The 22048-nt window shown below is 38.5% G+C and overlaps 1 protein-coding gene across 2 annotated transcripts; it reads right to left on the reverse strand.

Moving 5' to 3' along the window:
* Positions 1–1876: 1876 nt before the first annotated feature.
* Positions 1877–21958, reverse strand: LOC100485074 (butyrophilin subfamily 3 member A2). 2 transcript variants are annotated; one of them, XM_031890924.1, is made up of 13 exons: positions 20958–21958; positions 18862–18958; positions 17663–17719; positions 17282–17346; positions 15743–16090; positions 14454–14726; positions 11464–11583; positions 10011–10031; positions 8275–8295; positions 6539–6559; positions 4781–4801; positions 3612–3644; positions 1877–2427 (listed from the first exon to the last, which is right to left on the reverse strand). In XM_031890924.1, the coding sequence occupies exons 4-13, from the start codon at positions 17340–17342 to the stop codon at positions 1964–1966; spliced, it is 1383 nt and encodes a 460-aa protein (XP_031746784.1). In that variant the 5' UTR covers positions 17343–17346; positions 17663–17719; positions 18862–18958; positions 20958–21958; the 3' UTR covers positions 1877–1963. The 2 variants fall into 2 exon arrangements, with proteins under 2 accessions (XP_031746784.1, XP_031746785.1); XM_031890925.1 differs by lacking the exons at positions 18862–18958; positions 20958–21958 and having other exon boundaries at positions 17663–18537.
* Between the last annotated feature and the right edge of the window lie 90 nt (positions 21959–22048).

A 22048-nucleotide genomic window follows, 5' to 3' on the forward strand; every position in this document is an offset into this window, starting at 1 on the left:
AAAAAATCGCGACTTTGCGCAACTTTCATAATGATGCCGAAAAACTCGCGTTTTTATGCAAAAATCGTAAAGACGCCGCAAAACTCGCGTTTTTACGCAAAAATCGTAAAGACGCCGAAAAAAATCGCAAAATTACCGATCATTACGAAAAAACCGCATTCGGCCCGTTCGTGGGTTAGTAAATGTGCCCCCTTAGTCCACACTGAATTAAAAGCTAGGATAAAGATCACTTTTCTTTTTCACGTAGATGGTTCTCAGGTAATGAATGGTTATATACACTTACATTTATATTTATTATAAGCGCAGATAAGGTTTATCTATCTATAAATGTTTATTTTGAATCAATTTTCAAAAATTAAGGACAAAACTGGACCTTTATTATAGAATATCCCCCCAAAAAAGTACTTTCAAGAGACCACAAATGGACAGAGATAAGGGCCATTATTTTGTGAGATTTACAATAAGGTTTTTGAGTAGTGGATCATTTAATGTAGTAATCAGCTGACTGATGGCCGGTGATGGCTCCTGATACTGTAGTTGTGGATTTATGTGAGTTGGGTATTGATTTGTGTACAAAATATGTTGCAAGGTACTGTATAGCACATGCTTCTAGCAGAGGATCACACTGCAGAATAGACAAATCACCTACCTACTGGCAATGAGGCATACAGTACCTAAGAACCCCCCCCCCCCGCAGTATGGGTGGGATAGGTGGGAAAGCTGGCATCACAGTAAGGGGAAAATAAGGCTTTTTAGTAAGTTCAACAGGCAACACACTTGTATAACACCCCCCATTTTTAGTCATAATTCAGTCCAATAACTCTTCAGTATTCTTAGTCTCAGTTCTGTGTAATAGTGTGAAAACAGCCAGATTCTTTATAGAGTTGGAGCGCCCACTTCTGGTTACACTCTCAGACTGGGACAGATATAAGCTCACAAAATGAAAAAGAGAAGTAAAAGGAGGGAGAGAGGAAAGGAGAGGAAAAAAGAGGTCATAAAAGGCAGGAAAAAGGGAAAAAAGCTAAAAAAAGAAGAAAATTATATTAAAAAAAATAAAAGAGGTTTAAAACCACAGAGCAAAAAAGAAGAAGATATGGATAGGAGGATAAAAAGCAAAACAAAAATTTTTTTCCAGTGAAGTAGTTTATTCTGCAGCTCTGTACAATAAATGGATGTATACATTGAGCATACTGTGAGAGAAATGAATAACTGATACAAGAGGTGAAATGTACTTACAAGGGCCACACAAGGGTTCACTCATTTTGTACAGGTAGCTCTGTGGTGCTGACACTGTAAGTGGTGCAACTGGTCATTTCTTAGGCATCTTGCAGCTTAGTATGGAGAAGGATAGTCTCATCCTAGCAGAGCTCAGTAGGGGCAGCCCCGCTGAAGAAACATTCTCTAAGGGGGCCCATCGTGATCAGTCCCTCCTACTTTGCTGACCAATCAAGATCTGCCAATTTCAGGCCCCTCATTAATGCCCATACACAGGCCAATAAGCTGCCGAATGGGTCTAAGTGACCAAAATCAGCAGCTATAATCAGCCTGTGTATGGCTGCCTTTATGTGAAGTTTCCACTTGGTCATATCTGACTGTAATCAAACATCAGAAAATGGGCAGACTGCTGGTCAGGTGATTGCTGCTGGCAGAAGAATATATATAATGCCTGTATGTATCTTAGTGCCCCCTCAGTATTTGGGATACTGTTATCACCTCTATCCTCAAGGTCTAGGATCCCACTTTCGCTTTGTACTACTGCCAACAGTCTAATACATTAAAAAGCATCTGAGAAGTATCCAGTCCAAGATCCTGTATGAGACACTTTCTGCCAACCCAAAAAGGTTTTATATATCAAGTAATGAATATGCTGAATCGGTTTCATGTGTATATTATTTTATTTATAAAATGATCTTAATATAACTAATAATAATAAAAAATAAAATCTGTACACAATGCTGAACATTCAAAAAAAATTGATTTCAGCCCCCAGGGACAAGCGGAAAAATGGACACAGACGTCCTCGTAAGCATTCGCCAAAGTACCTTTTGTGTATTAACATTTTTGTTTCACCACAGAACACTGAAATGCTCCTGTTTTCAATCTCCAAACATACCATTATCCTTAAGGGATCACCTGGAGCTTTACAATATTTAAAATCTCCTCTCCAGAGCCACAGAGCATAAATTCCATTTTGGGGGCTGGGAATGTGCAAATGTGGATTTAGTTTCGACTTGTCTGCAACTCCCACAATGCACCCATTCCAGCACCTTAGTATGTTCACTACCCAGTAGTGTCTCCCCGATGTGAGTTCTTGAAGACCTAGAACACCAAACTCTCTGTTGGGAAGGTTTTGTACTACAGATTTCCCACCGTACGATATACAGAGTCCATTATATACATGGTACCCTGTATCTAGGGTAATATCCACTTTAAAAAGAAAAAAGAAGAGAAAATGGTTAAAACAATACCTTTGCCCCAGAGCACTTACTAACAACAAATAGAAATGAGAACAAATTTTTGTATGGTTGGCACTTCTCAATACCAATAACCTTATGCCACTAAGATAAAGACACTTCTACACCTCCTACTAGTCTAGAGCAGCCTAATGCAGTGATCCCCAATCATAGGTTCCTATGATGGGAGAGTATGATTAAGTGCTGGGTAAGCATGGAACTCGTTAGGCATTGCATGTTAGGGTTTTTTTGCTGTTTTTTAATGGACTGAAATAAATGTATACTAATTTTTAACTAAGCATGAGTGGTATTTGATCTTTAATAACCGTGTCCAGTACTTTTACCCTTCTTTGGTCACCTTGGGGAGTTTTACCTTATACCACTTTGTTTGTCCATTTTTATATTTTAGTTCCAGGGATCTTAATTATTGTGGTACTTTGTTACCATAAATAATGGTTGGGGACCCCTGGTTTACAGCATAACACGGTTGCAGTGGACAGTTGTCATAATGCCTATAAAAATGGGTGTTGGTCTGGGTGTTCTCTCTGCTTTAAAAGCTGCAAGGGGGGGATTACGTCTATGGAACCAATACAGTGGTCTTGGCAAACTCTCTACTATAAAAGCTAATGGCAGGGGAGGACTAAGCCCTGTGACTGAAACCAATGCCCAAGTCAGGAGACACTTATCCCTTCCATTAGGGAGCTGACAGCCTTAAAAAATATAACCGGAGGTAAATAGTTAGGACTTCCATATGCGGTTTACCTTGATGTGTCATATCGGCTTGTTAATTTTATGATCACAGTTTTGTGCCTAAAGATTCCTGTTTCCTGAAATACATGCACTTGCATGGGCAAAATTACTTATGAAACAGGAGATCAGGGAATGTACATGGATCAATCCCTAAATAAATAAAACCATGCATGATGTACACTGAATCCCTGGGATAGGGCATTATATATGCACTATGTTGGGCTTTAAACAACCTCTTTATATTAATTGGCCTAGGTCTTCTACCTATAGGAAGTGGCACAGCCAATAAAACTGTCTATTTGTAGTAAACTGACCATGATGTTGTAAATCTGAGCAAGCTGCTTTTACTACCAACTTTTTATAATAGATGTGTATAAAAAAAAATGGAAATATTTTAGCAAAACTCACCTTTTATAGACTGCAGCATTCTCCTAAGAAACTCTGTACAAAGGAAATGACTATGTTATGAAATGGAAACATTTTACCCTTATTATACATTTTAAAGACCTGGTATGAACTATCAATTTATCCATAAAGCCATCTTTACTGTTGGCCAGTTAAGTCTAAAATGAGACATAGGAGACAGAACACAAAAGAAAACAGCAACATGGTGAACAAGTAGTAAAAAACAAAGTAATATAGAGGAATAAATTGTGTAAATTGTGGCTAAAAAAGGAGAGGAATGGCATTTGGGGAAAGACAAAAGTAAAGGGAGGGGGAAAGTTCCATTCATTCCGCACTCAATTTGTAATAATAAATAAGCCCCTAATGTTGATGGCAGATTCGGAACTTTGTCACCCGCCAGTCTTTTGTCACCCCACTTCTCTTGCAGGTAACATGGGTGGTGTTTGCCCCTGATAGGGTGCATGGGTGGTGTTTGCCCCTGATAGGGTGCAGTCTAAGTCAAGCTTCTTAAGGTGGCCATACACGCTAAGATCCACTAGCTTGGTGAGGGACCAAATTAGAATGACAGGTATAGGTGTCCGATCTGACTAAATTTTTAAACCTGCCCGATTGAGATCTGGACGATTTCAGGCCAGATGTCGGTTGGACAGGCCCGTCCTTAGTGCCCATACACGGGCCGATAAGCTGCCGAATCCATCTAAGGGACCGATATCCGCAGCTAGAATCGGCCCGTGTATGGGGACCTTAACTTTGTTTCATTACAATAACAGGCTTTAGGCTAATGGCATAGAAATGGTTTTCTCCTCTGACAAAGATATGACAGCAGAAAAAAAAGCTGATCAGCTGCTTCTTGTCCCCTCTGTCTGCACTGATCTGCCTGTTAGTGACTATATAGAGCAGACTTTGTCACAAGAACTGTAACTATGCAAAATCACAGCAAACTCCACTCTACGTGTGAAGTACCAGGCGGATCCCATGCCTGTCAGTGCACACAGGTACAGGGGCAGTGGATTACTATATCTATGCTAGCAGGTAAAATGACCTGTGTGCCATTAGCCATAAAGCACCTGTATGTATAGCAGTTATCTGTAGATAAAGGCTGGCACTAACAATGGTAATTACATTTCATTCATGGTTAGATTGCTTTTCTGTGACAAATAAGATAAACTTACCATTGTCTGATTTCAGTTCCCCTGTTAGAAGCAGAAACAGTTATTATAACAGCAGAAATATACTATATGGCCTTTCAAAATACTACCTACTCCTTATTTCTCTGATTAATAGTGATGAGCGAATCTGCCCATTCTCTTTGCTGAAAACTTTGCAAAATGGCAAAAAATTCCCAAAATGCATTGAAGTCAATAGGTGACTTTTTATTCATGCAACATTTTTAAGGCGCATGTTTTTTCTTACTCCAAATAAATTAAAGTCCATGGGCCTGATTCACTAAAGGGCGATAAAAATTATCGCACGCTTTTTCGCATTAAAAAACGCAAAATAATTTGCGCGCGATTCACCATAGTATTATCGCGTGTGAAAAATCGCCATTTTCGCATGCGGTATTTCTCGCACTAGTTTTACCATTTTGCGTTAATTTCCGCGCTGAAAAGAATACGATCGCATGATTCACTATAACTTTTGCGTGCTAAATATCGCATTCGGCTATGCGAAAATTAACACCTACTACAGGCAGGTGAAAAATTATACAAAAGTACAGTAAATGATTTTTTGCAATAAAATATGGACTTACAGTGTTATTTATTCAAGTCTGTGTTTCCCCCAGAGTGACGCAGCCGCCAGTTTGCAGCGAAATGTTCATTTTTAATACAGTAATTTTCTGCAAGTATTGGCGTGTATGGCTAACATGGCGTGCGTTCATTTGCGCGACTATTTCTATTTGGCTACAAGTGATGAAATGTTTCGCCAGGCATGGATTCGCAGCAAATTTTTGGAAGTGCGTTGAATTTTTTTCGCGGCGGATTTTTTCATGCGTTTCTCAAAACAATCCGCCAATGGCAAAACGCATGAAAAAATTTGCCACACAAAAATTCACCGCACATCCAAAAATTGATACAAGTGTCAAAAAATAATAGTCACGGGCAACAATTTTTTTGCCCGCACAACATTTTTGCCGTTTCGTGGATCTTTCGAAAGATTTGCTAATTTTTCACTAAAGAAACCAGAACACATTTGCTCATCACTAGTGGCTACTATTTATAAGCATCTACTATTTATATGTGGCTAATATTTATATACACCATTTATATGCGGCGACAATTTTTATACACTATTTCTATGCGGCGATTATTTGAGTAATTTAGCGCATGTACCGGCAAATACCGCATTGAAATAGTCTTTCGCGAGTTAAATAACGCATGCAATATCGCGCGTAAAAAAGCGCAAGTATGCTTATAGTGAATCGTGCGAAAAATCGCCAAACTTAAGCCCGATAAAAATTTTAGCGCACAATAAAAATAGCGCACGTTTTATCGCCCTTTAGTGAATCAGGCCCCATTACTGTTGGCAACTTTTTTTTTCTTGGCAATCCCTTTTTTTGTGGTTAATTTTTGCTGTAATTTTGTAAAAAAAATTAGTAGATAATATGTGGAATTTCACTGCAAATCCATGGCTGGCGAAAAAATCACTACTGACTAACCATTTTGTATCCCAAGAAAAAAAATAGTAAGCGTTTGCTACTATTCCTACCAGTAGCTATACCATACTATATACCTTTTATATATATATATATATAAATTTACTTATAGACACTGGGCACGCTGAAGTAAAAAGATAAGTGCAGGCACCTAAGCAGACTTTATATTATTGGCCTTATCAGTGATGCAACAGGCACCTCCTCTTCTTTCCCAAATGTCACAAGATTTTTTTGTGCTCAAATATCCCCAAAATACAAAAGAATGTTGTCAACTTACTTGTCTCCTTTGTCATTTTATCTGCAAGAAAAGAATATTTTTTGTTAATTCATTTTCTTACTTTTCAAGATTAAATATAAATAGAAACTCACTGCATGGAGTCTACTTAGCAATCTCCATACAGCGATTAGCTATTAGAGTATGGATCCACTGGATTCATTATTTAATTTGCTCCTTTAGAGATACTGTATATGCAGTAGGACTGATCAAAGAATATAGAGAATGTAGAAGTGTTAAAGGGACAGTATACCCCCTTTGTTTAACATAAGTTCAATGTATAGGGGTTGTGCTGACCCATGTTTGGTCGAGGCAGATGTTTAGGCTGCCACAGCACAGATTATCCCCCCGTATATTGGATGTATGCTTAATTATCTGCTTTGCAAGAACCAACATGGAGTTGCTTAGCTCAAGAAATAACAAAAACCATAGGTTTTACTGCTTAAAGCAATAGGCAAAAAATATATATTCAGCACAAGCCCTATTCATTGAACAAAGAGTTATACTGCCCATTTAAGTCTAAAGCAGCTGGTCTTGCCGAGTTACCGTAATCCAATAACAATGGTTTCATAAAACTTTTTCCAACTGGTGTTATCTTTTGAGAACAGTAATGTACATATTTACATATTTTAACCAAAAAATGATCCCTAAACAGAAAGGACAGGGGACTGCAACTGCATCTGTCATCCAAATACACTGCTTCCTCCAGAGGTTTAAAAAACAAAAAACATGCCTCCAGTCATATAGTTCATTAGGCCAGTTAACTGAAAATTCAGATCCCTGCCTTATTTAGCCACCCACAAACTGGACCAAATCAACATGATCCAAAATTTGACCCAGGGGCCAAGAAAAGATCATACTGAGGGCCTACAGAGACCCTTCACCCAAAGACAACATCAGCATCAGACTGGGCCACCGGGGCACCAGGCAAGCCCTGGCCCTAGTGGGCGATCCTTTGGTCTCCCTCCCCCGATGTGCCACAGGTAAGTTTCATTTAGGTACGCTCGGGGGAGGGGGTCAGAGGGTGTTGGGGGGTGTGAAGGCGGCGGGGGCCATTGGGGGCTGCAGGGCCCCCTGAGGCAGAAGCCCCTGCACCTCCAGTCCGACCCTTGACAACATCAGCATGCTAATGGGGTTGACAGATATTGGTCTGTGCCAGTAATATGAGTTGCCATACTGCAATCACAATAGTTCCATGAAAGTTTTTTTTAGGCTGGCTGAAACTAACTCACCCCTTTGAAGACAGTAATGTACATTTTTTTTAGAACCCATAAATATAATTACATTAAATAATAAATATAAATAACATTATAGTGGGCATGGGTTATGAAAAAGCTATTGCACCAGTAATGTATAAACAGCAGCACTGTTTGCTCTGAAGGTTATATAATAAAATGCACTAAGTTTGCCTAGGAGCAGTAACCAATAGCAACCAATCAGCAGGTAGAATTTACTAAGCACCTGGCTAAAACCAAACATCTTATTGGTTGGTATGGGTTACTGCTACTGGGCAAACTTAGTGCCTTTTATTAAATATGGGGGTTTGGGTCAGTAGAAAGCAGCAAACATTTTGCCTGTCCTTTCAAGAACGTTTCCCCATCCAAACCTTATGCAGGATTATATATTAGCAATAGATTGTGTATTTCTTTATCTCTCCAGAAATGTCACAAGACATGGTGCCACTATGTATTTTAATCTTTTTAATTAAAAAAAATAAGCAAATATTGCAGTCAACTTACATATCTCCTTAGTCAATTGATCTGTAAGAAAATACAGTTTTTCATTATTATTATTTTTTTTTTAATTTCACAAGAATCGTTAAACTGAGGTGATTATCAAAAGTTACGTTTTTGTTTCGATTTGAGTTTTTTTGCACTTAAAAAACTAGAATTCGAGTTACGGTTCGAAAACTCAAATGTAAAACTTTGCCATCTAAAAGCTTGAGAGTTTCTACAGAGTCAAGCCATATTGTCAATTTGAGTTTAAAATTCAAGTTTTTTTTAATTGCATGAGTTTACCACTTTAATAAATAAGCGAACCTTCGATATTATGAGTTTAATTGATTTATAAAACCCAAATCAAATTCACAAATTCGAAAATTGATCAATAAGTCCCTGAAAATACAAACCTAGTGAATGGAGTCGACTTACCTTTCTCCTTATTGTTTTTTTCTGTAAGAATATAAAGAGTGATTAGTTATCAGATTATTAATACTATTTTATTCAAACAAAGATATATACGGAAAAGATGTTAATATTATCCTTGTGAATTTTAACTTGGCAGGATTAAGAATATGCAAAATGTTGTACAGGTATGGGATCCCTTATCCAGAAACCTGTTATCCAGAAAGCTCCGAATTACGGAAAGTCCATCTCCCATAGACTCCATTTTATTCAAATAATTCAGAATTTTATAACTGATTTCCTTTTTCTCTGTAATAATAAAACAGTACCTTGTAATTGGTCCCAACTAAGATATAATTACCCCTTATTGGGGGCAGAACAGCCCTATTGGGTTTATTTAATGGTTAAATGATTCCCTTTTCTCTGTAATAATAAAACAGTACCTGTACTTGATCCCAACTAAGATATAAATAATCCTTATTGGGGGCAGAACAGCCCTATTGGGTTTATTTAATGGTTAAATGATTCCCTTTTCTCTGTAATAATAAAACAGTACCTGTACTTGATCCCAACTAAGATATAAATAATCCTTATTGGATGCAAAACAATCCTATTGGGTTTAATTAATGTTTTATTGATTTTTTGTAGACTTAAGGTATGGAGATCCAAATTACGGAAAGACCCCTTATCCGGAATACCCTTGGTCCCGAGCATTCTGGATAATGGGTCCTATACCTGTACCAATTTTTTATAATAGATGTGTATGCAAAAAAATGGAAATATTTTATCAAAACTCACCTTTTATAGACTGCAGCATTCTCCTAAGTAACTCTGTACAAAGGAAATTACTATGTAATTAAATGTGGTTTTCAAAACTGCCCAATAGACATATGGGTTATTTCTGGTCAGATATTGGCCAACACAAATGTCCAATTCATCCTTTCTTCTGCAAATTTCATTTTACACAGTATAATAAATAGGCCGCTAACATTGATGGCAGATTCGGAGCTTTGTCACCCGCTGGAAAACACTTCTCTTGCAGGTGACACTTCTCCTGCACTCCTTTCATTTGCTGCATGAAAAGTCTTTTACATGTGGGGATTTCAATAGACCTGGATGGCAAAGTATTATTCAGTAAATACTGAAAGTTGTGCTCAACTACTAAATTGTAAACCATTAGGCGGGGGTGCAATGAGGTTGTGACCACAACATTCATATAGACAGCAACAAGAGATCCTCTGCACTCACTCATTATCAATATATACTGTATATATAGGGCATAGTAAGCTGCAGGTCGAAAATTGATAAATAAGTCCATGAAAATACAAACCTAGTGAATGGAGTCGACTTACCTTTCTCCTTATTGTTTTTTTCTGTAAGAATATAAAGAGTGATTAGTTAGCAGATTATTAATACTTTTTTATTGAAACAAAGATATATACAGAAGGGATGTTAATATTATCCTTGTGAATGTTAACTTGTCAGGATTAAGAATATGCAGAATGTTGTACAGGTATGTGATCCCTTATCCGGAAACCTGTTATCCAGAAAGCTCCGAATTACGGAAAGTCCATCTCCCATAGACTCCATTTTAATCAAATAATTCAGAATTTTATAACTGATTTCCCTTTTCTCTGTAATAATAAAACAGTACCTGTATTTGATCCCAACTAAGATATAATTACCCCTTATTGGGGGCAGAACAGCCCTATTGGGTTTATTTAATGGTTAAATGATTCCCTTTTCTCTGTAATAATAAAACAGTACCTGTACTTGATCCCAACTAAGATATAATTACCCCTTATTGGGGGCAGAACAGCCCTATTGGGTTTATTTCATGTTTAAATGATTCCCTTTTCTCTGTAATAATAAAACAGTACCTGTACTTGATCCCAACTAAGATATAATTACCCCTTATTGGGGGCAGAACAACCCTTTTGGGTTTATTTCATGATTAAATGATTCCCTTTTCTCTGTAATAATAAAACAGTACCTGTACTTGATCCCAACTAAGATATAAATAATCCTTATTGGATGCAAAACAATCCTATTGGGTTTAATTAATGTTTCATTGATTTTTTGTAGACTTAAGGTATGGAGATCCAAATTACGGAAAGACCCCTTATCCGGAATACCCTTTGTCCTGAGCATTCTGGATAACGGGTCCTATACCTGTAGTATTAAATCTATATAAATTGGACTTGATGAGTTGCAATGGTTCCATGAAAGGTTTATCAGGCAGGTGTTAGCTGTAACTAACTTACTCCTTTGAGTAATGAGCAATTTGTACATATTTTGGACCATGAGGAGGAATGGTTTGAAGGAACAACCATCCCTAAACAGAAAGGGCTATAGTTATTGTTAAAATCTCGCAGTATTTTTACTATTGTATTATGTTTTGTTAGTAAACACAGTGACCAAAATACCAGGCAACATGCCCCATATATGGTCTTGGGTCCCCAGCATATCATTCAATGGGGAATTATTGCTTGTTTTTCTCTTTATAATGAAGTAAGACCCAACTGTACATTAGAAGGGCACATAAAGTGGAAGTGCAATACATCTAAACCTAGGACTTGCATTTATGGGAAAACTATATCCTAGCTCCCAGAAGAAAGACTGAAGCCTGTGGTATTTTAGATCTACTGAGCATGGATAGAGCTGTGCTGCTGCGGGGGAAGGTGATAGGCTTATGTGTCACTGTTTATAAAATATTACAGGCTAGGCTTGTGTTGAAAGTCATGTCTGTTTATATTTGATAGTTTGTGGACAATATAAGATGGTTACAAGACCACAGAAACATACCTTCCATAGAATGAAACAAAATAACGAAAACCAATAGGAAGATAAGAGTGACAACAAAAGAGGCAGTCAGTACAACAAAACGAGATGTGTTGCTTCGTTGGATTGTGCCAAAAATGTTGCCTGAAACAAGAAAAAACAAGAACCATCCACTGTAAAAAGAGAAATAAAGAGTCATATACAGTATATATATGCAGGGTATATATGTCTTTAGAACTGTGAGGTATTGTAAGGCAAAAACAGAACAAGGCCTAACATTACAAGAAGGAGACGAACAACATAAGATCAAAACACGGAATCAAAAAATCCTTTTTAATGTAATACTGTAAAACCTAAATTGCACATAGGGTGTTCAAAATATCTGTCTGAATGTGGCATGGGCTGTTTTTGTTGCAAAATGACAACATGCCCAGCAAGAAGATTCATGCAGAAATGGTGTTTGCATGAAAGTAGAAGGAAATTTAAAAACTAAGTAAGCTTTATCAGAAAGATCTATGTAAATACAGCCATGAGTCCTCTATCAAAAGAAACACAGGATTTCTTGTCTCCTTTTTTGTAAACATATTCTTTGGTATCTGACTTCTTCTCTCAGAATAATCCTTTATTCCCGGGCCCGAGTCTGCGCAGCACTCTCCTTTTCCTGCTCCCCCTCCCCCTCCCATAAGAATTCATAAAACTCACTCCCCTCACCCTTAGGAATGTGTAATCTGAGCTGTAACAGCTAGAGCTGCAGCAGGAAGCTATGAAGACCAAGCTAAAATGGCAGCTGCAATCTTAAACAAACAGAGAAAGCTTTAAGGGCTCTTTACTCAGGTATGGTAAAGCTTTCTGCAGAATAAATATAACGTTCTAGGTGGCACTAATGTGGCTAATCTATTGGCAGTAAAATGCCAAAATAACTTTCCTTCTCCTTTTAGCATATTGATCCCCAATTGGGGGGAAACTGATTTGCAGTTAGGAATCTGATCAGCAACTGCCCTGGCTGTGAGGGTGAGGATCAGTCTTTAAGGTTATTCAATGTCAATTGAAATTTTTGTCCCAGAATTCCTTCTGTTCTGAATACGAATAAGGCACCTGACTCCTAAACCAAGATACTTTTCTAGCATATTTTTCTGTTATTGATTATTTATAACATTAATCCATATAATTGTATCTGTGGATATATGAAGAGTGCTACAAATGTGAGAGTAAACTGCCATTATGATTATGAAAACAAAATCCCCCTGCCCAGTCTGATCAATCAATGATCAGGTTGATTTATAAGATTTGTATCCAGCTAGAATAGGACATTCTCAGCAACTTCTCAATTATCATTGTATTGGTATAGTTTTATTTACCTTCACCCTTTTACATCACTTACCCCAGCAGCCATAAAATATTGATCTGTGAGGCTCCAATTTTGTTGTTTGTGTTACCTTTTATTAATTATCTTTTTATTCTAAAAAATGATTTCCTTTTTCTTTGTGATTATAAAACAGTACCTGTACTTGATCCCAACTAAGATATAATTACCCCTTATTGGGGGCAGAACAGTCCTATTGGGTTTATTTAATGGTTAAATGATACCCTTTTCTCTGTAATAATAAAACAGTACCTGTACTTGATACCAACTAAGATATAATTACCCCTTATTGGGGGCAGAACAGTCCTATTGGGTTTATTTAATGGTTAAATGATTCCCTTTTCTCTGTAATAATAAAACAGTACCTGTACTTGATCCCAACTAAGATATAATTACCCCTTATTGGGGGCAGAACAATCCTATTGGGTTTATTTAATGGTTAAATGATTCCCTTTTCTCTGTAATAATAAAACAGTACCTGTACTTGATCCCAACTAAGATATAATTACCCCTTATTGGGGGCAGAACAATCCTATTGGGTTTATTTAATGGTTAAATGATTCCCATTTCTCTGTAATAATAAAACAGTACCTGTACATGATCCCAACTAAGATATAATTACCCCTTATTGGGGGCAGAACAGCCCTATTGGGTTTATTTAATGGTTAAATGATTCCCTTTTCTCTATAATAATAGAACAGTACCTGTACCTGATCCCAACTAAGATATAATTACCCCTTATTGGGGGTAGAACAGCCCTATTGGGTTTATTTAATGGTAAAATGATTCCCTTTTCTCTGTAATAATAAAACAGTACCTGTACTTGATCCCAACTAAGATATAATTATCCCTTATTGGGGGTAGAACAGCCCTATTGGGTTTATTTAATGGTTAAATGATTCCCTTTTCTCTGTAATAATAAAACAGTACCTGTACTTGATCCCAACTAAGATATAATTACCCCTTATTGGGGGCAGAACAATCCTATTGGGTTTATTTCATGGTTAAATGATTCCCATTTCTCTGTAATAATAAAACAGTACCTGTACTTGATCCCAACTAAGATATAATTACCCCTTATTGGGGGCAGAACAGCCCTATTGGGTTTATTTAATGGTTAAATGATTCCCTTTTCTCTATAATAATAGAACAGTACCTGTACCTGATCCCAACTAAGATATAATTACCCCTTATTGGGGGTAGAACAGCCCTATTGGGTTTATTTAATGGTAAAATGATTCCCTTTTCTCTGTAATAATAAAACAGTACCTGTACTTGATCCCAACTAAGATATAATTACCCCTTATTGGGGCAGAACAATCCTATTGGGTTTATTTAATGGTTAAATGATTCCTTTCTCTGTAATAATAAAACAGTACATGCACTTGATCCCAACTAAGATATAATTAATCCTTATTGGGGGCAGAACAAGCCTATTGGGTTTATTCAATATTTAATTGATTTTTAGCATACTTAAATTATGGAGATCCAAATTACGGAAAGACCCCTTATCCGGAAAACCCCAGGCCCCGAACATTCTGGATAACAGGTCCCATACCTATACAGGATATATTGGGTTGAAACTAAATACAAAACTAAAGTCTTAGTAAAATGGTTTATAAATGTTCAGCTATGTTCTTTCGTAACTTACGTGATATGGAAATTGATGATTGTGCTACTTCATTAGATATGGTATTAGTGATCACACAAGTGAATCTAAATCCTGAGCTGACATTTATGGATGCCTCAATGTTAAACAAGCCATTTGCAACTGTTGCTTGAGAGTTTAATAGTGGAACAATGGCACCGTCACTGCGCCTCCACATTACTTCAGGTTCTGGATACCAGCCCTTAGACTGGCAGGATACCATTATTTCACCTTGATGGTAATTCTCAATATGAGTTAAAGGCTCCAATCCTATTGCTGAAAGATAGAAAAAAATACACAGTGGTTGCCAAATATTTACATGTTCGTTGTGTTAATTACATTTCATTGTGCAGTTTTACGTTCTTCTCTATATAATAATCAAGGGATAGGAGACATACAGTAAGCCCAATGGTCCATTTTTTTGGTTAGAGTTTTTTGATGCCGAAAACCCGATAAATCAATGGCAGAAGTCCCCTTACAACTGGAAGATCTTTCTTTGCTTTGGTTTTTATGTGTTTTTGACGGCGGGATTTGTGCAACAGTAAGAAAAAGTTGCGGTTTTCACGTTTTTTTCGCAACAATTTTTTGTTTATGCTTTTTCAATTTGGATTTTTTATTAAATGACTGCCAACGTGGAAATGAGTTTAGTTGTGGTTCTTTACAAAATAGAAAACCATGAAAATTTGAATGTTAATAAATCCCCCCTTTAATTTGCAGTTTTTTTGGAAAATTTTATTTAACCAGTAGCATAAGATGACTTGTCTATGTGTGCCCCCCCCGCCCAGAAAAATTTAGGCCCCCAGGCAAGGTGTGGGGGTGCCCTGCTGAACAGTCACAGGGTCTGCTATTTGCAGTTAAATGGGATCTAAACCCACAAAATGAACTGACATTTGCAGTTTATAATAAGTGGTTTCTGAGATATTAGCAGTTCTACACTGCTAATACCATGCTTTTTGCTTTACAAGAGTCTAACTTGTAATAGCCTAGGATTAGATGACTATTGAGGCACTAAGCATCACTGACACTGTCACCTTCAAAGAAAGCTGTTGAGCTGAAAGCCTGTTATTGGTAGTCTAAAATTCCTAATATCTCAGAAACCAATAAAATAAAAATAATATAAATTGCAAAAGTGCTTACAAAACCACTGTGTGGTTTAGTTTTTGGGGTGTTTAGATCCCCTTTAGGTCACTTCCTTTAACCTCACTAATGTCCAATGTATTCCTCCAATCAATGATAGTGTGCTTGATTCATTTGATCAAATAAAATACAGAAAGTAAAGCCATTGAGATTACCTTTCACCTTTAACTCCTGTTCTGCTCCATTATAGGATGAACTAGAGACAAAAAAGCAGTTGTACAGCCCTTCGTCCGAAGGTCTCACATCATGAATGATGAGCGTCACATTTCCTTTAATGATGTTTTCCATCAGGAGTTCTGTCCTCCCATGGAACTCTTGCATCTGCTCGTTGTAGTCACTCTTTCCATTCTCATAAAGATGTACGTAAGGTCTCAATACTGATCTGTACCACCTGACTTCCATATGCTCAGCACTAGTTGCTGGATTAAGATAACAAGTTAACTTGGCAGCTTTACCGAGAGTTGCAGTGACCAGTTTCTCCTGGGCAATGACATTGAAGTTCTCTGTAACACAGGATTTGTAAAATGTTAACTTTCTGTATTTGTAGCATGGACTCTTGCACCCTTGGGCTCGAGCAATCATAAATGTGCCCCTATGAGAAGGCTGTGAATAAGTTATGGAAGCATACTATAGCAGTTTGTTATTGTAAAACTAATGCCTGCCAGCCGACAATAAGGAAATGCAGCCCTGGGGTCCTGAGTTCAATTCTGACTGGGAACCTTCTTCAAGGTGTTTTCCTCCTGAACTCAAAAAACCTACAGGCAGGTTAATTGGCTGATGGAAGCTGAGTGCTTGAACTCTAGTTAAGGTATATAAGTTGGGATAAAGAGGCACAGGGATGGGCTGAATTGAGAGTAAATAATAAGTAAACAAGGCAGGCTAATAAAGGCATGAAGGCATCAAAGGACAAGCATCGCCTAAAAAATATCGACGATTTGGCACTATACAGGTGCTATGGAGACATTGTTGTGACCCTGTGCCAAGTAGCAATGCAGTACTATTTATTTCCATTAAATATCTAGCTAACTGTTATGATTTTGATGTGATAGCTATGCAGTGATTAGGTGCAGATACAAAAAGTCACTCACAATTCAATTGGTGCAAACGACTGCCACCTTGAAGATTTATTGGAGTAATCAGTGAGAAGAATACAGACGTTTCGGTACCTTACGTTCCCTTTTTCAATATAGCATTTCTGACCCCATAAATGTTTATTATTGAACTTTTATTAATTCTCCCTTTGGGCAAATCTAATCTGCCCAGACTGCAGGACCATATCTGGGAGGTATTTTTCACAGACCACCTTGCAACTTAATGGCACACAATCAATAATTGATCCAGTAGTAACAGCAGTGCCACCTCTTTCCTGCTTCCCTAGAGATCTGATTACTCAGCCTATCGGCCATGCACATAAGTGGACACAAAGCACGTAACTTACCAGCACTGACCATGGGCTGAACCAATAGCTTTCTAGAAAATCGGCCCTTGTGTGACCAGCTTACACAGACCTATTACGTTATATCAAAACCAGACTAAAAACTGAAGCAATGTTTCACATCCTCCAATTACAGAAACACACTGGTACTTATTACTTCCAATACCAGCAATGTATGGAAAACTCTAAAAAAAGATCATCAAAGTTAATAATATATCTTCAACTTTTATACCACATGTCCTGCCTACATAATACATACCTGCAGGGGGCAGCTGATTTAGTAAGAGTAGTGCAACAATTAGTTGTAATGAGGTGGCCATCTATCTACAAAATAAAACAGATGCTTATAATGGGTTAATACTTTTACATGATGTCCTCAGGTTAGACATCTTTACTAACACATCATTAGGTAACTGTTCCAGACAATATTATTGCATTAAAAATCATGAAAAGGCTGCATGTTTGTTACCTGATGTATAATGAAAAGTTGCTTGAAATTATGTTTACATTTCAAAAACAGCTGCTAATTTCTAATATAACCCATGGCTGAATGGTCCTTGAAACTGAATTTAATGCACATGAGCCGGCATCATTTTGCAGTGCAGACAAGCTAATTCAGGTTAATAGGATTTCCACTTACCATATAGCTGACATCCCCTCCTGGAAAATGTCCATCGGGACCAAACCTATTGGTTTCCTACAAGTGCAAAAATACTTAGAATATCAGCATATAAAACGAGATAATTGTGAGCATCCTATCTATCATGTAGACCAGGGATCTCCAACCTTTTTCACTCATGAACCACACTCAGATGTAAAAAGTGTCGGTAAGCTACACAAGCATGAAAAAAGTTCTTTGGGAATGCCAAATAAGGGCTGTGATGGGCTATTTGGTTGCCCCCTATGTAGACTGCTGGTCTGCAGTAGGCTCTGCTTGGAGTAAAACTGTGTTGTTGGGAAGCAACATGTTGCCCCGAGCCACTGGTTGGTCATCACTGATGTAGACTCACTTTGGGCCCCACCCTTACACAGTGTCGGACTGGCCCACCAGGATACCAGGAAAACTCCCGGTGGGTCCAGGGGTCAGTGGGCCCTCCTGCTCCGGACTATTTGGCCTACTTCAAGGTCATTTGCTATTTCTGAATGGGAAGAAAGAGGATAAATAGATGGAAGGATAGATGCTAGCATGTAAATAAAAGAGACTAGCAGAATAAAGAGGTCGAGTGAGGAAGGGGGAAAGATAGTTTGGAGAGTGAGCCTAGGGTCTCAGGTTTTCTGGTGGGCCCCTGGGGTCCTAGTCCAACACTGCTAGATAACAGGGTGAATATCCAAAGTTCTGGTAGTAGCTATAAACACTCATGTGTCCTATCAGTACTTCTAAGGCAGTTTCAGCGTCAGCTAACCCTGACACTAAAGATGACACCCCAGCTTTGGTACCGGACCAGCGCATATGCAGTGCAGCTGGATTGGTAATAAAGATGATCTGCAAGGCAAACATTTGGGGGGATTGTTATCTTTAGTGTACTGCTCCAACTCCAACTCTTTTTTTTTTAATCTTATTCCTAAATAACAGATGCCTTTGCAGAAAACATGGAAAGAAAGAACTAACTTAAGATAATGGGTAATAAAAATCAATTTATTGTTAAGATGCACCCACAGAAACCTGCAAATGGCACTGTACTACCCAGTAACTACAATGCCCACAGGCGTTTACAGAGTTTAGTCCTTTTCATTTATATCCTAAAAGGAACTGCTGCAAAGCAGGACAAGCTCAGTGCCACATTGCGTCCCAGGGGTATACAAGTACATGGGTTGAGTAATACTACGGGAAAATCTCACCTTATAAAGTATTCTCTCCTCTTCTTTTTTGTGTTATTTTAAAACTGAGTTTGGTTCCGTCCACTGTTTTCTCTGCTTTGTATATCTGTATATTTGTCTTTCAAAAGTGAAAGTAATAACAATAAACTTTGCTCATCAATAAAGTTAAGTTAATCATTAACTCTGAGTAAACTATTAGGTGCCTAAGGACCGATCCTTTCACCTGTTATGAAGTCTGACACTATTTATTTCAGACCTGTCTACTCTGAATGTTGAGACCTACTGCTTAGAAAGTGTTTGGCCAGGGGTCATTGCCCATCTGGCAAGGTCACTCTACTATTTCTTGTAGATCTGCAGAGACAAGAGACATGGAAGATGCTGGGATGGCAAACTGGCAGAGAAATTATTCATACAGTCACTGCCTCCCATTCATTTATAAAGGGATCCAGACACAGCAAATACTTATGACTCTTGGCCTGAAAATGCTCCAGAGAAATTGTCTTGGCTGAGAACCTGCAACTTGGCCTTTCTGGTGTTTTCTATTTAAATCAAGGGGATATAGTGGGGCAGGGTGGTGTGGGACATTCTGTGCCATCTGTAGCTGCCTTATGTGAGACATGAACCATAAGAGTTTAAAGGAATACTGCCATGGGAACACATGTTTTTTTTAAAAAAACACATCAGTTAATAGAGATTCTCCAGCAGAATCCTGCATTGAAATTTGTTTTTCAAATTGTGAACAGATTTGTTTATATTTAATTTTGAAACGTCACATGGGGCTAGCCATATTCTTCATTTCCCAGGGTGCCACAGCCATGTGATCTGTGCTCTGATAAACTTTAGTCACTTTACTGCTGAGCTGCAAGTTGGTGTGATATCACCCCCCCCAGTAGCCGATCAGCAGAACAATGGGAAAGGAGTAAGACAACAGCTCCCAGTAGGTATCAGAATAGCACTCAAAAATAAGAAATCCAAGTCCTGCTTGGGACTCCTCCAGTTACATGGGAGTAGGAGAAACAATTGATTACCTGAAAGCAGTTCTAATGTGTAGCGCTGGCTCCTTCTGAAAGCTAAGACTCAGGCACAATGCACTGAGATGGAGCCTACACACCAATATTACAGCTAAAAAAATACATTTGTTGGTTCAAGAATAAAATGTTAAATGTTTTTGCCTGTTTTCCCTTGCCTGTCCCACCCATTGCCTTGCCTAGCCCACCCATTCCCTTGCCTAGGCCACCCATTCCCTTGCCTAGCCCACCCATTCCCTTGCCTAGCCCACCCATTCCCTTGCCTAGCTCACCCATTCCCCTGCCTAGCCCACCCATTCCCTTGCCTAGCCCACCCATTTCAGCACTCCTAAGTAATATCACTGCCCACCCCAACCTAAAGGCTGGTAAAAAAAAAAAAGAGATAAAAGGTGGCACCCTTAGGTAGGGGGCACCCCACGCTCATGTGCATTACATCACTTATGTACTGCGTATATGCCAAAAGGGTGTACTGGGGCATACTTCCCAACTGTCCCAATTTTCGCGGGACAGTCCCAGATTCTTACTGAAAAGTCCCTCATTTCCCTTTGATCTCCTGCAATGAAGCTAAAAAAGATTTAAAAGTAGCTTTTGGCAGAGAGCTCAGAAATCTTAACGAGCGTCACCTGCACTTAAGATACATTATTTCTCACATTTAATTAAATAAGTGGGCTTTTGGCAGAGAGCCCAAAAAGGTAAAAAGCCCCCCCCCCCTGCACTGAGATACAGTTGTAACTAATAAGTTAAACAGGTCTCTTGGGGGAACTGAGACTCATAGTTTAAAGGGCAATTTCACCTTTTTCAGAAAAGCTGTAATAACACATAAAACAGGACCCCTAAATCCCCCAAAAATGTGTTCAAACATTAAATAATCTGCCAAATTTAGTCAAATGGGAGTGGTATTTGCGTGTGCCATTTATTTTTGTCCCTCTTTCTGTTTTCAAAATGTTGGGAGGTATGTACTGGGGTCCGGCACCTAGGGTGTTGTCACTGGACCAAATTGCAGCCTTGCCTGATCCTATATGACATATCATTCAGGACACACAAAGGCACCCAAGCCAGAGGCTGCTAGGTGCCCTGTACTTACTTTACCTTCCTATACCTGTGGCAAATAAGACCTTTTTCTTTAAATAAAATATGTATTTTCAATGGTCCAGTTCTTTGTGCCAGCCTTTTTCACTATGGAGTGATTTATTTGCAAATGACATAATATGGATTAAATCTAGTCATTTCATCAGTTTGCTAGTGGACTGTACCATCAGAACTTCAAGGGGAAGTTTGCTATTGGAGCAGTTTGCTATTGGACTGTACCATCAGAACTTCAAGGGAAAGTTTGCTATTGGAGCAGTTTGCTATTGGACTGTACCATCAGAACTTCAAGGGGAAGTTTGCTATTGGAGCAGTTTGCTAGTGGACTGTACCATCAGAACTTCAAGGGGAAGTTTGCTATTGGAGCAGTTTGCTATTGGACTGTACCATCAGAACTTCAAGGGGAAGTTTGCTATAGGACTGTACCATCAGAACGTCAAGGGGGAAGTAGTGCAGACACATTTTTGTAATTGTTTTTCATGAGTTATTTTGCCCGTCTGGTTTAGAAGGGCCTTGCAGTCAGAGCCGGTTCAGTAGCTCTCTGTCAAGCTCAGCTGTCAGGCAGGGCTGACGGAAATAAATAAATAATAAAGACCAATAAAAGTGGCCTGGAGTAAAAACATTTACACATCCCCAATATGCAGTCATTCGCCTTAAAAACGTGAACAATTGGCTTCTATTGCCAGGGTGCAACGATAAACCCCATGCCTTAGGGCCCCTGGTACTCAGCGCTTCAGCAACTCGATCTCGTCATGTGATAAGAGGAAGTGGGGCGGAAACAACGCTACATATTACTAAATACCGCTAAATAGTCACTATTCACAAACAGCTAACGGCTTCAAATTACTATATTCATATATTCTTCCATTGTTGAATTATTTGATTTAAACCAACCCCCTCCCCCAAAACATACTAGCGGCACGTAAACTACAGGCTTGTACTGTCTCTTTAACACTCTCTGTCATGAATCTGTAGCGCTGCCAACCATCAAGTCATGCGGAAAATCTCTGTCTTCCGACTGGTCGTTGCCTCTGTCAGCTGACCAACGGCCTGCACGGAATTCTGGGACTTTCAGTTCCATTCGGATTAAGGCA

The sequence above is a fragment of the Xenopus tropicalis genome, chromosome 8, assembly GCF_000004195.4.
Source record: "Xenopus tropicalis strain Nigerian chromosome 8, UCB_Xtro_10.0, whole genome shotgun sequence".
Taxonomy (NCBI): Eukaryota; Metazoa; Chordata; class Amphibia; order Anura; family Pipidae; genus Xenopus; species Xenopus tropicalis.